The 14105-nt window shown below is 36.9% G+C and overlaps 1 protein-coding gene across 15 annotated transcripts in view; it reads left to right on the top strand.

Annotated features, from left to right (window-relative positions):
* The window catches only part of hdac5 (histone deacetylase 5), a 321402-nt gene that overhangs the window by 262572 nt on the left and 44725 nt on the right, over positions 1-14105 (top strand). For 14 of the 15 annotated variants that reach the window (XM_073071644.1, XM_073071647.1, XM_073071643.1 and 11 more), the window contains 2 exons: positions 5742-5922; positions 11931-12064. In XM_073071644.1, coding sequence (XP_072927745.1) covers positions 5742-5922; positions 11931-12064 — 315 coding nt within the window. The remainder of the gene's footprint in view (positions 1-5741; positions 5923-11930; positions 12065-14105) is intronic. The other variant, XR_012102062.1, reaches the window with a different exon arrangement.

Genomic DNA, 14105 nt, shown 5'->3' with positions numbered 1-14105 from the left:
GGCAATTGATCTAAAGCTAGGACAAAAGTACAGGTGTTTAAAGAATAGAGGAAAGGTCATGAACACTTAATCAGGGAGCCAAAGTAAAAGTATAAAGTCTCGCTATGAAAGGGGATAAAAGAAATAAACTCTTCTATGGATACACAAATAACAAAAGGAAAAACAAAGGAGGAAATGAACAACTAAAAACCAATGAATAAAGTAAACATACTGGTAATGGAAAAATAGCAGAAATATTCCAAAACAAGTCATTTATCATTAAAGAAATTTGTAGTTGTCTTGAGAATGTAATCCATTGAAATAAAAACTAAGAAAATAGATTATTAGAAGTCCCCAAGTCTAGGGTAAGTAAAAGAAGCACTACTTTATATGTACAATATATACAGAAGTTCCTTTGAAGAAGCAAGACAGATAGCTAATGATATCTTTGTATGCAAAAGAGAAGCTAGATAAAGACTTCTTGACTAGAGACCAGTCAATATAAAGTGAAATGGGTAGGACATATAGATTTAGGTCAAAGAATGAACAAATCATTAAAATCATCATAATTGGTAAACTTATTAACACTGCCAGAAAAACAATGTAGTTTCTATTGAAGGTCATGGAATTTGAAACTAGTCAAATTTCTAAAAAACATGATGGGATTCTGGATAGGTCACATGTAAACTTGTAGGAACAAAATTCTAGCCCCATTATTAATCTTATCTTAAAACTTATCAATTTGCATAATAAAATTATCAGTTGCAGGGGAAAAAATCCAAATTGCTATCGCTTTCTTGAAATAAGTGTTTCCTAACTTATGCCTGGTTTTAATTCTTGAAGCAGTGTTTAATTTTTTCAGCAGTTTTCAGAAGACAACCAGTCTTCAAAAAGAAAACTGTGTGCATGTATTCTCTCCACAATAATCAAACCAAAGCATTGCCTTTCAGAATGCACCTGCCAGTTCATTGTAGGAGCCCACTTAAGAGATTTGCTTTGGAAACTGGGGAGGTAAATCTCTTCTGTTGACACTTGCAAAACACTTTGTCAAGCAATGTAACATCCATTGATATTTCACTGCCATCAGATCTAGTCATTGGATGTAGGAAATTCTGATTCTGTACCATTGTAACTACACAGGAGAAGACAGTAAATAAATGTTCATGTTATTGGTAGCATAGCAGTTAGCAGGATGCTTTTACAGCTTGGGGTATTGGAGTTCGGAGTTCAGTTCCGATATTGTCTATAAGGAGTCTGTACCTCCTTCCCGCGATTGTGTGGATTTCTTCCAGGTGCTCCAGTTTCCTTCCACAGTCCAAAGACAAATGGATTAGTAAGTTAATTGGTCATTATAAGTTGTCCCATGATAAGGCTAGGGTTAAATTGGGAGTTGCTGGACAGTGCAGCTCGAAGGTCCTATTCTGCGCTGTATCTTTAAATAAAAATAATTGACCCTCATTGAAATTGTTCATTTCTGAATTACAGAAAAATTGGTTTGTCATAATAAAATGTTTGTAATAATGAAAATTGCAATGGATCAATCAAGGATAAGCAACATAAACAAAATGCTGGAGGAACTCAGCAGGTCAGGCAGCATCTATGGAAAAGATGTTTCAGGCGATACACTTTTGATTATTGCATAATAGCGAGTCTTGGCTGTAATGTTGAGAAAATAGAAGCAAAAGCTGCAAGTAAATATACATGTTTCCTCACAGTTTCGACTTGCTTAAGAAAGAAAAATCGTCCTTGAAGTAAATAGATGCATGTTGTTTCCTTTTAGTTCCACAAATCTCTCCACCTAAGGTTTTTAGTGACCAGTACTTGTAAGAATTTATCACTTAATCTGATGGAATCCACTGGGTGTGTTTCATGTACTATCTTTCCCTTTTCCAGTGGGGAATTGACTGTATTTAATACCCTGTCAACCTGAAAATCTCCATTAAAGTGTGAAAAGTTGTAATCTGAAGGAAATTAGAGATATGAACCAGTATCTAATTGTCTATAATTCTCGATTAAGAGTTGTGCATTCAATTCTGAGTACCCGAGTGAATGTTGAGGGACTGAGTTACAGTGAGGGGTTGGGCAGACATTCATTGGAATCAACACGTACAAAAGCTGGATGAACTCAGCAGATCGGGCAACATCCATTGAAATGAGCAGTCAACGTTTTGGGCCGAGACCCTTCGTCGTGACTGAAGGAGGAGGGGGCAGGGGCCCTATAAAGAAGGTGGGGGGAGGGTGGAAGGTGCCAGGTGAAAAACCAATCAGAGGAAAGATCAAGGGGTGGGGGAGGGGAAGCAGGGAGGGGATAGGCAGGAAAGGTGAAGAAGGAATGTAAAGGGAAAGCACTATGGGTAGTAGAGGAAAGCAGAATCATGAGAGAGGTAATAGGCAGCTGGAAGAGGAGGCAGAGTGAAAGTGGGATGGTGGAAGGGAGAGGGAGGGAATTACCGGAAGTTGGAGAATTTGATGTTCATACCAAGGGGCTGGAGACAACCCAGACGGTATATGAGGTGTTTGATTCATTCAATTCATTGGAACATAAGAGACTGAGCGGTGACAAAGTGATATATACGAAATCATGAGATCGGGTGAATGCACTCAATCTTTGTCCCCAGGGAAAGGGTATCAGAAACTAAAGATCATTGATTTAAGGTGTGAGGGGAAAGATTTAAAAGAGACCTGTGGGGTCAGGTTCATGGATAGGAAAGGTTCAGAGGGATATGAGCTAAATCTGAACAAGTAGGACTAGCTTAGATGAGTTGGTCAGCATGGATGAGTTGGGTCAAAGTGCCTGCTTCCATGCTGTATGACTCTGAGAAGGATATGTTGACCTTGGAGTGGTTAAAGCATCCATTCACCAAAATGGTAAACAAGAAATATCGCATAGACAAGGTTATTTGCTCTGAAAGGTAAGGCAAGTGTTTAAGTGACTGGAATACTTAATTCGACAGATAGCAAAATCATAACCTTCAGTGACTGGTTTTTTTAAAATTGATATAAAGTCCTTCCTCAGCATGGTCAAGGTAATGTCAGGAAATATTTCTTCACAAGACAGGTGATGGAAGTCTGGAGCTCCTCTAAAAACGGGTTGGGTCTATGTCAGTAGAAAACCTCAAACTGAGATTGGTAACTTTTTTGTTAGGTACAAGGACTAAAAGGTACAGAAAGCAGTTTTGTAAATGGAGTTGTGGTACTGATCAGTCATGTTCTAATTGAATAACTTGAGTGACTGAATGGGTACTCCTATCATTTGTTCAAAACTAAATCAACATTTCTTTAAACTTTCTCTACAAGTATAGTAAGAAATATATTATACATCGTCTTAAACATCCATGAGAATGTCACTGCAGGCTTATTAGAATTGGAAGTTTAATTATATATGCTGTACATTTGTAACCAGCAAAAGAGGTTTGCATCTAATCAAATTCAATTTGGTTCTAATTCTTTGAACCACCAGCAAGTTGAGGATCTTTTTAAATCTTTCTCCTGACTTGGAATGGAGCCTAAATTCCAGAACTAAAATGACATGTTTCTAAATAGCTGTAATTATTTGCATATTAAATGAAAAACTGCTGTCATACTTTGACCTGATGTTGAGATTGTTAATTTTTTGGAAGTCAAGAAAATAAAGATCATTAAATGATATTAATAGAAAACTGCTCTGTTGTAATTATACAGCTGTGTGCTTGCCACACAAGTGAAAAGATACAGGGAAAAGAGTTAATTGGAGCAAATAAAATCCTATGCCTCTTTAAGTATAATGTCAAGAAAGCTACATATATTCAGTAAGTGAGAAAATGAACAATCTCAAGTAACATTCTTTGGGTGGAATTCCCTTCTGTGTGGAAAGGCTGTCACTGCCTTTCCCTTCTATATTGGTATGTAAGTCCAAGCAGTTTATATGGAACAGATGCTTTTTTGTTTTATTCTTTGCTGTCTGACATTGTCCTGTTGGCAATATTAAAATATTTTCAAAGTTAACTTATAGCGTCTCCTAAGTAAACATATTGGATAAATAGACTGGGGAATTTTAAGATGTCTGTCATTGACTTTTGGCATTCTTCAAAAGACTTGGCCACAAGCTCAATTTTTTTCCCCAACATAATGAAAAAGGCAACTGATTTTTTTCATATGATATTTTGGCCTCCAACCTCTGAGTACAAAGGATCTAGTATTTACATCAAATGTCTTCCTTCAGAAACAGCGAATCATCTTTTCAGATTTCCTGCTTTTGACAGCAGCTAAAAAGGTTTATGATAAATGCTGATTTGCTTTGGGCATTTTTTGTGTGTTATAATGTTGCTCAATAGGTCTTTCTGCAGTAATTGGATTTAAGGCAGATTTAGGAAGGGATGAATATTAGGGAAAAGGAGTTAACAATCTGCCTTAGCCACAAATCTTGATTTTTATTAAATGTAAAACTTCCTACAAATAACGAGTAGGATAATATCTCGTTCAGATTTGGTAAGTATCCAAACTTAACCTGCTTTATAGTGAAGTAAAAGGGTTAGAATGACCTCTTTCTGCATATAGGTGCAGTCAGCCAAAAATTGCATAAATATTTTCTGTATAAGGTAAACTCCAGCTCTTGACATGATCGTCAACAAAAGCTCTAAGCAGAATAAAAGAACGAAGACAAAACTTAAGGGGGGGGGGGTCGATGTTTGTTACCTATATTGTTTCCTTACCAGACAGAAATCTGACTGTCAGTCCGACCTTGGGTGCTACAGTAGCATAGCAGTTACAGCTCCAACACTGTTAGAGCTAGGCGTCGGAGTACAGAGTTCAGTTTCAACATCATCTGTAAGGAGTCTGTATGTCCTCCCTGTGGAATGCGTGGGTTTTCCTCAGGTGTGCTGGTTTTCTCCCACAGTCCAAAGACACACCAGTTGGTAGGTTAATTGGCCATTGTAAATTGTCCCGTGATTAAGTTGAGGTTAAATCAGGGTCGCTGGGCAGCATGGCTCGAAGGGCTGTATCCCAATAAAATATATAATTAATTAAGGTACCCTTCCGATAAACTACTTGATAGAAAGTATCAATTAAGTTATCTTAATTGAGTCTTAAACATCATTAAGAGGATTCAGTTAATGCTTAAATAAAATGATACTTTGGTTTCCTAGGGATAAATGCGGAAACCCTAGTTTGATTAGTTTTTACTTACATGGCGCAAATAGCTTGCAATTATGAATCTTCTAACCTTGGTCTGGCTTTTGGAAGAAGCTAAGTATTACAATATCCCCAAAGAAAAAATGTTCAATGGGTATAATGGTGTTTCTTATCACTTATATTTGTACTAACACAACTGTTAAAGAGTAGGATCATTTCCACACCTTCATCTAGAGAAACTGGAAAATAATTTTGAGAGAAATAAAAACTATCATTGTGGTTTTATGTATATATGGGTTAAAAAAAAATGTAGGTCCAGATAATGGTTTTCTTTGAGAGAACGTTGATCTTTAAACATTAGGTAAGGATGCCAATAACACAAGGTTATTTAATAATGAAATAATTCAAAAGTTGTAAGATGTCAAGTGTGGAAAGAAACGCAACTTTGAAAAATCCATATGTTTGTTGTTATAGTGAGCTAGATGAAGAGAAAGGCCATTTTTTTTTTCATTTCATCGACCCTGGAGAAAGTACTTTTTTCCTCTTAAAACTTTCAGTGATTTAATTATTTTTTTTACTTGAACTATCTTTATTTGCATTTTTTATTGTAATAAAAAGTAAGTTCAGCATTTTGTTTTCAATTTTTACAGCAGCAATTCTTGGACCAGCAGCGCATGCAAAAGCTTCATGTGTATCAGGCTTCTGTAGCTATGGGAAGCATGTCTGTGACGGACAGGCATCAACCACTCTGCAGAGCCCAGTCCTCTCCAGCAACTGCAAACTTAAAAAATCCTAGTACTGAGAAACCTGTCAAGCACCTTTTCACTACTGGTAAGGAAACCTCAGAAATAGCTTCAAGATCTCAAAGTAACATCTGCGCTAATGTGAATTAGTTAGAAGACAATAGACCTAGAAATTTGGTTGTGGGCCAGTTCCCACAAACTAAAAAAAAAACTGTAAACATTATCAAATTTAAAAACTAGATTGATTTACACATTTTGTGAAATGAAATTTTGTAGTCATAGACCCAATCTGGACCTTGGAAGTGTCCAAGGCAAAGGATGGCAGGTTCAGATTTGAAGGTCACATGGTGATTACTTAATGGACAAATAAAGGGTTAGGGAGATGGGCATATCACAAGCTCACCGGGCTGTTTGAAAGATTAGGGATGTCACTTAGCCGACTTAATGGGAAAGAGAATGATTGGGGGGTCAGGATGAGGTGAAAAGACAAAATCAGTAGATTGTGAGGTATGTCTTGAGCTAATTGGAGATTTGAGGGTTTTAGGGAATTGGGCCTAGACCAATCAGAAGGTTGGAAGGAGATCAGTGAGTGTTGTGATCAACCTGGGCTAATCTTTGGGGGAATGGTAGAAATTGGTGATTCGCCAGAAAAGTTGGTAGGTGAAATAAGTCAGCAACTACTGGGGACAATAAAGGCTGTTAAGTTGGGGAATTCAGGATTTTGATGTTGGTAACTGGTGGGTCAATGCATTAGCCTTGAGACAGGTTAGAAGGTAGCAGTGAGACTTATTTTCTGGTAGGTGGGCTTTTGCCACCTGTGGGATGGGGCTAGGAGGAAATTCCAAGGGATAATAGTTTGGTCTAGTACTTGGCGGGTCACAGTCAGAAAGTGGAAGATGGATAACTTGTCCCATAAGAACCGAATAATTGTTGCTTCAAGGACTTCCTGATCTAATTTTTCACACCTCTCCTTGGAAGGCTGGAAAAGGAGCATGATATAAATGAAGAATCATTTCTCCCTTGAGTGTGACTTGATGGCAAGTGTCTAGTTGAATTTCTGGGGTGATGTGAAAGGACAGAGAAAAATTTATTATTGAACAGCATTTGTAAATTGCTCAGGACCAATGTAGTACTGTATGACCTAATTTCTAGGTGATTCTTTGAAAGAATCTATTTAGAAAGGAATCTATTGGAAGCAAGTATATGAAAAATAAACCATTCAAATGTTAGGGATTTATATTAATGCAATGATTGAGACTTGCAGCTGCTTTTCTTTGAATTTCTTGAAATGTAGCAGAATTGACCCTCAAAGTACCTAACAAGTGGAATTGTAATTAGACTTTGCATTTAAATTACGATATTGATCACAATGTATGAAATTACCAATCAAAGATGAAAGCAACTTGTTCCAGTTACAGAATAACCCTCTAATAAAAAAATTTCTGTGGGCGGCAATCTAAATAAAGCTATCAGCTGCTAATTTTTTTCTAATTGTATTCATGTGTTTTAGAAGCATTATCTCTGTTCATGCAAGTTCTGTTGAATGGAAATAATTCACTTTGTTGTGTTACCCATTCTTGTCTTTGATTATTTTGTTTCTAATTTCTTTGGTCAGAATATGCTATGATTACTTGGAACACTCCAACACGATTTTCTTCCTACTACTTCATGAATCTTTTCTGGACATTGTCAATGACAGTTTATGCTTGTGTATGATTTTGTTGTAATTAAGTATTTCATTTCATGATGAAAAAGAAAGATTTTGATGTCTGCCAAGGCTGGATGTTGCATTACATGCATAGCATTGCCACACAAATTGTGAAAGCATGTGTCCTTCATATCTTAACAGAAAAAAAATGTCCCACGTGTTACGCCGGGAAGTCTGCTGGTGATTATTCCCAACAGTAAAAGATGACCAATGGTGACAATATCTGCAAGGCGGATTTATTTGCACAAATAATGCATGTTGGTTAAGTTTAGTGCATCAAAGATCCGTTGCATCTTACCAACCAACGTCTTGATGGTGTTCATAAAATCTTCTCTCACCTAAGCATGACCAAAGAGCAATCCTTCATCTTAATATCACATGTTCTATTTAATAAGAGAAGTTAATCAAAAGCAGTTTCTGTACCAATATTCCAAGTTTATGTTTATATAGTGCCTTGAATGTAGAAAGACATCCCATATACATAGACTATATAATCACAACAATATTGACACCAAGGCAAAAGATAAGGCATTGTTAGAGAAACCGTGTTCAAGGGGGTGGAATTTAATGAGACAGGTGGAGAGATTAGGAAAGAAGTTTCAGAACTTGGGGTCCAGGTGCAATTGATGGGGTGAAAGGAGTCCAAAATCCATAAAAGTTGTGAATTGCAGGGATACAGAGTTCACAGAACTCTAGGACTAGAATTGCTTGCAGATGAGCTTAAGTAATTTCAATGATCTTCAATGATTCATTTTAATAAATGACAGCAGTTTTTTAAATTCATAGTCAAATTCTTTATGAATATGGCTACTTTATATATTACTACTCGAATAGTCATGAAACCTGCTTTCCTTCAGTACATGATGGAAAACCCTATCAGCTTCTCCTCATGGATGAGTAAGGAACAGACAAATGAAACAGGTGCAACAGTGTGCATCCAATTTGAATTGTTTGGTCTGGTGGTTTGGTAGTTAAAATGGCTGCATTTTGCCCTTCACTAATTTAGTAAGTTGAAGTGTCCGCCAAAGATTAACGGGGACTTAGTGTGTGCAAATTGAAGCGGCATCTAACAGAATTTGAAATGAATTGTCAATGACCTAGCCAGTAATTAACTTACCAGTGAGGTTAAGTGAGTTCATTCTCAGTGCCTCTGAAGTAATTTAAAAATACAAGCAATTCATCAAAGGATCTGTTACGTGGTACTGTTGGATTGCAGAATGAGAAATGGGGAATTGCAACTTCCTTATTTTGTTTTTGTCTTAGCCCCTGAGCTCTTTCTACTTTGGGTCTACCAATGTTTTTCTTTTAGATTGAGGGAAAGCTTTGAGTAAGAAAACTAACAGAATTCTCATAGCCTGTTTTAAAGGGCAGCTGTAAAAAGATGAAAAACAAATTAAAGGGATTTCTTGAAGGAGGCCATGTCCTGCACATCAAATGGTTAAGCCAAGAGTTAGTTTCCTTTGTCTGTTTGAAGAGTAGCACATCAAAAAGCACACTTCTTCTTGCACTCTTACAGAACCTGGTGGACCAGGGGCTATATTTTGCTTTACTACCTGTCAGTATTCCCACAACCCTCTACTTAAGTAGCATCTTCCCACATAAGGAAGGATATGTGGTTTCGGTAAGGAGTCTTAGTGACTTTGAAGAAAGCATCTTCTTGTCTGTCTGTCTACAGTATAAAGGCCAGTGTTGCCCTTTTTGTCATGCTAATCTTAATTGTCAGTGAAATAATGGTTGGCAGTTTTGAGTAGCAATTAGTTTCCCTCCTCTTCATGAACTTATTAACTGCAGACAGATCACACAGCTGGGACAATGGACAGCACTTACAGTATGAATTAGGAGTACTACCACTGTTAATGACCAATTAATCCCTTATTGCAGTATTAGGATTGTGCAGCGTATCCATGTTTCTATCATTATCATTTTATCCTGGATGCTCAAGTATTTCGCTGTTTGAACAATCCATCAATATACCAAGATAGTTACATGAGGTCATTTTTACATAAAGGCTTGTACATCCCTCCGAATAGCCCAGGTATAATTCATAACAGTGACAGGTATGAACTGCTTAAGTCTCAGTCTTGAAGTCCTGCACAAAGCCCCATCAGGATTAACTCTGGGGTAGACCTTGTGCTATTATGTTAGCTCTTATTTCCAGGACTTGCCTCGAGATCCCAGCAAAAATCCTGGTTTCCAGCCCTTGGCATCCACCACTGATTTCTAGCATTGCCCTTGTGTTCCAGTGCCAGTGGACTACTTGTGGAATCCGAAACGACAGCATGAGCTCTTGGGTTGTAAAGCCTACCTATTGAGTATGTGTCAGGTTAAACCTACTGAAACCATTGTGGTCCCCACTAGGGGAAATAGACTGCCAGAGGAAAGTTGAGGAGTTAAAAAGTTGCGCATCTGGCTATATTCAACGTTTGAGATTGATTTTTAGTCTGTGAATGTGTTTTCATAGTTTTAAATCTAAAATAATAGTTATAAGTATTTTATATCTTTAAAACATGTCTCAATTGTTGCTGTATGGCTGTGTCAAAGGTCATACATAGCTTTGATAGACCATGAGTGCAAAGACTCATTGATTGTGAAAGTGGTTCAGAGAGTCCACTTGTGCAGAGTCAGCTTCTGTGCTGTATTGGGTTATGTCAAAGTGTGTTTTGGAAGACTACAATTAACAACATGACTAAGTGGCTACCAATTTAGGAGCATTGCAAGCTCTGTGTTATAGCAAGTAATAATGCCAATACAGCACATTATGGTTAAAATTAGCTGTCTTCAACATGCAGCTAAAATTTGTGAAACTTGCGTACTTGCCAAGGTGAAAATAATTTGGATATGCCCTCATCAGAAACCCAACAACATCAACGTCCTGGTTAGCATAGCCTTTGCCATCTGAATAAGAGCTGATATGTTTTGTAATCTTTCACAATAAATGTAGTCTTGTTCTGGAGAAAGAAAGCACGAGTTGGTGTGTAGCTGTTGAAATGTCAAGTAGAGTTATAAGAGTTTAGCCACAGACTCCCAGCAAGCTGAAAAAGAAACAAAATCAAATGAGGTAGGCAAGATAATGAAATTAAAGCTGTATCTTAAGTGTGTTGTGTGGAAAGGGTTCTTGCAATAATTCCTGATTGCGCAAATAATAGGACGTGAAAAGAAAATACTTATTAATGTGTGTTAGGAATAAAGCAAACGTGATTTTTTTTTCTGAAAGATACGTTATGGTACACTATTATGATTTATCCTGACGGTTGTAAGAGAGGGAGCTGAAAGTATTGTTAGAAGAGAATAAGGGCTATATTAAGACCTGCTTTTTTAGGTCATTGACCTCTTCCAGCATAAACCCAACATCTAAGCATGACAATACTATTACTGAACATTAATCATGGACTGTAACACATTTCTCATAATAGTCTTCCCTCTTGTAGAGCCACAACAAAGCATGACAATGCAGAATGCAACCTTGACACTAAAAGATGGACTCCCACTTTAGATAATCTCACACAGCTGCATGAAAGGAGGTAGCCACTTTGATGTGCACAAACAATGTCTGTTGACGGGTATGGAATTTTGACTTGGTAGAATAGACTTCCAGACATCACAACTGTCTATCAAGTAGCTTTTAGACCTGTATACTTCAGAGTTAGTTTGACAATATCTTTGCAATACAGTCTTCTAAAACTTGGAGGCTTTCATTACTTTTCTCTATCTTGCGTTGGATACTTTGAAGCAATGAAAGAATTAATCAGAATCACTATTTTCTCTCAGTGGCCTAGTCATATGTTAGCACCCAGCAAGACAGAAGTTCTTATTGCTGAACAAGCTATCTGTTGCATTTCGTGGGAAAGCTATTCTCCAAAAAGGTCTTTGGTTACATGTGTTTCACTAAATAGTATTATGACCTCCTTTAGCATCTGCATTATATGTATGGCTTTCTCATGTTTTGTTTTATCAAGTGACAAATAGTATCTCAATAATCTATATACCCTTAAGTTTGTGTCTCTCTGTCCTCAGATGAGAAAGGGTGAATAACTGGATGAGTGGTTGTCAATATTGCCACATATACTATAAATTCAACAGTACTCTCTTGTTCTTCGCCATCCTTTCTTCCGGTTTATAGTTCAATGCAAAAGCAATATTGTTAACTTTGTATTGCTTAAGATCAAAGGATTTGAGGTTAGGAAGCATTTGTAGAACAAGAAGCAGTCAATAAAATCTACAAATTGTGCACCAGCTCTGTTTAAATGGTGTCCAAGTTGTTCATTAATCTGCCATCAGTCTATATTATTTGACTGATTCATACATGTTGCACAGTTAAATAAGTAAGTAAAGTGAGTTACATGATGCTTTTAATCTTTCCTCTTTGTGTTAAATTTGCTCCTCTGTAGGTTTGGTTTATGATACATTTATGCTGAAACACCAGTGCACTTGTGGGAATACTAACAACCATCCCGAGCATGCAGGAAGAATACAGAGCATCTGGTCTAGGCTTCAGGAAACAGGGTTAATCAACAAGTGTGAGGTAAGAAAGCCAGGGGAACTGTTGACTATAGTTTTATACCTTCCAAAAATACATTAGTTAAGTACAGTTTCCCAGAAGTGAATGAATAACACAGGGTTGTTTCAACTTGCAAATGTTGGCATTTTAACTATGGCCCTAAAATAATCATTATGAACAAACAATGTGAATTTTATTTGAAGAATCTGTTTGCAGGCCAAAAATCTCAAAACTGATTAATTTGGAAATATGGCCCTGCACCTGAAAAGGAGTGAAATGTACAACAACAGATAACACTGATCTAATCCAAAACTGAAATTCGATCAGTGGTATTTTTCACTGTTTAAAGAAGTAACTGCTTTGCTGTATATATGATTTACTTTGCTTTGAATGACAATTTGCAGCTTTACTGGAATGGTCTATAATTGCATTTTAAAGAAACATTTGAAGTCTTGATCAAATCATTGGTTGTTGCAGATATCCACCTTGTGCAAAACTAAAAAGAAGACGAGGATCTTTTGAAAACCTTTGTTTACATTGTATTGGGCAGCAAGAATGAGCAGTTGTGCAGTAGAATTTGTACATCAACTCGCCTCTTTCAGGATTAAGATTAGGATTGTCAATTACCATATTGAATATGAACCTATTACCCCTCAGTCTATTTGTCAGTTCTATGAATTGTCCAGCCAACTCTTTCAAGGCTGTTTGCAGAATATGGCAAGAAATTCTGAGCTTCTAATTAACCATTTAATATCATTAAGTTTAAAATTACTAAAACTTGGAGAAGTACCAAGAAAACTTGCAAATTTCCATTATGAACTCTGTTGACAGGTCAGGAATGATATGTAATCCAAGTATCAAGACAAAACTGCAGCACCCACATAAAAATACAAATTTGGGAAAGAAGTGGCAAGCAAAAATAAAAGTTCAAAATCATCTGATATACCTTGGGTTAATGTGCTGTAAAAATCCGTAATCAATGGTTGTGCTCCACTTCAACTAGCAACTTTGTGAAGACTTTTTGTGTTGCACCGGTCATCACTTTCGCAATATCTGTGCCTGTCCCCAATCCCCTACTGAATACAGCACCATGTCTAAGGGCTGGATATAGTTTGTATCTAATTCTTCAGCATTACTCGGCTGTCATACATGGCTCAGGATTCCCAACCTGGATGGAAAAAGTATACAGGCCCTTCAGCTCACAATGTTGTGCCAACCTTTTAACCTTCTCCAAGATCAGTCTAATCCTTTCTACCTGCATCGTCCTCCAATTTTTTTCATTGATGTGCCTATCTAAGAGTTTCTTAAACGTCCCTGATGTATCTGTCACTTACAATCACTTACAAAGTAAATGGTTGGTTTTCATTATTTCAGTTAATAGTAATGTTTTACCTAATTTACAGCAGCAAAATACATTTTAAATAAGTTTTTAAAATATTTTAATTATCTGAATCAACTCTTTTTGAATGTCTCTAATTTTTTAGGAGCCATTGAAAAGGTCCTTGACAGCATGAGCTATCAAAAGGTCACCATGGTGTTCAGGGCCCAGTTACTACTCATGAGCCTCTGTTTTACAGAGTGATTGCAGTTGGAAGACCTGGAACTTGATTTGTTTTGTAGGGCTGTGAGATAATGCATGGAGCAAAAGCAAGATGTGGGTCAGATCAAGCATAATCCTGCCAAGTGGCTTATCTTCATTACATAGTACCCCCCTCCCCTGCTATCTATTGATTCAAAATAAAGGCAGAATTGGGATAGCATAAGTTGAGTGTGTTGTCCTTTATAACCTTGAGCCTGGAATTTAAAATGTCTTTGAGTTGATGATTAAGATCTAATGAATGGTTTTAGTTTATTTCACAATATATAAAGAGACATAATGCAAAGATGCCCCATAAACATACAGATAATAACATACAAAGCTTAAATGATGAGAAATGGAAGAAACATTCTTGGACAGTGAAGTTTAGACATCTTGCTATTGTGATCTATTAGGAAACCTACTGGCTGAGGTAGTGTGCTGTCTCTTAGAGGATGTTCATTTGTTTTATTTATTTATGCAATATTT

This window comes from Hemitrygon akajei, chromosome 18 (genome assembly GCF_048418815.1).
Source record: "Hemitrygon akajei chromosome 18, sHemAka1.3, whole genome shotgun sequence".
NCBI classification, from domain to species: Eukaryota; Metazoa; Chordata; class Chondrichthyes; order Myliobatiformes; family Dasyatidae; genus Hemitrygon; species Hemitrygon akajei.
This window is presented reverse-complemented; position numbering and strand designations above follow the sequence as displayed.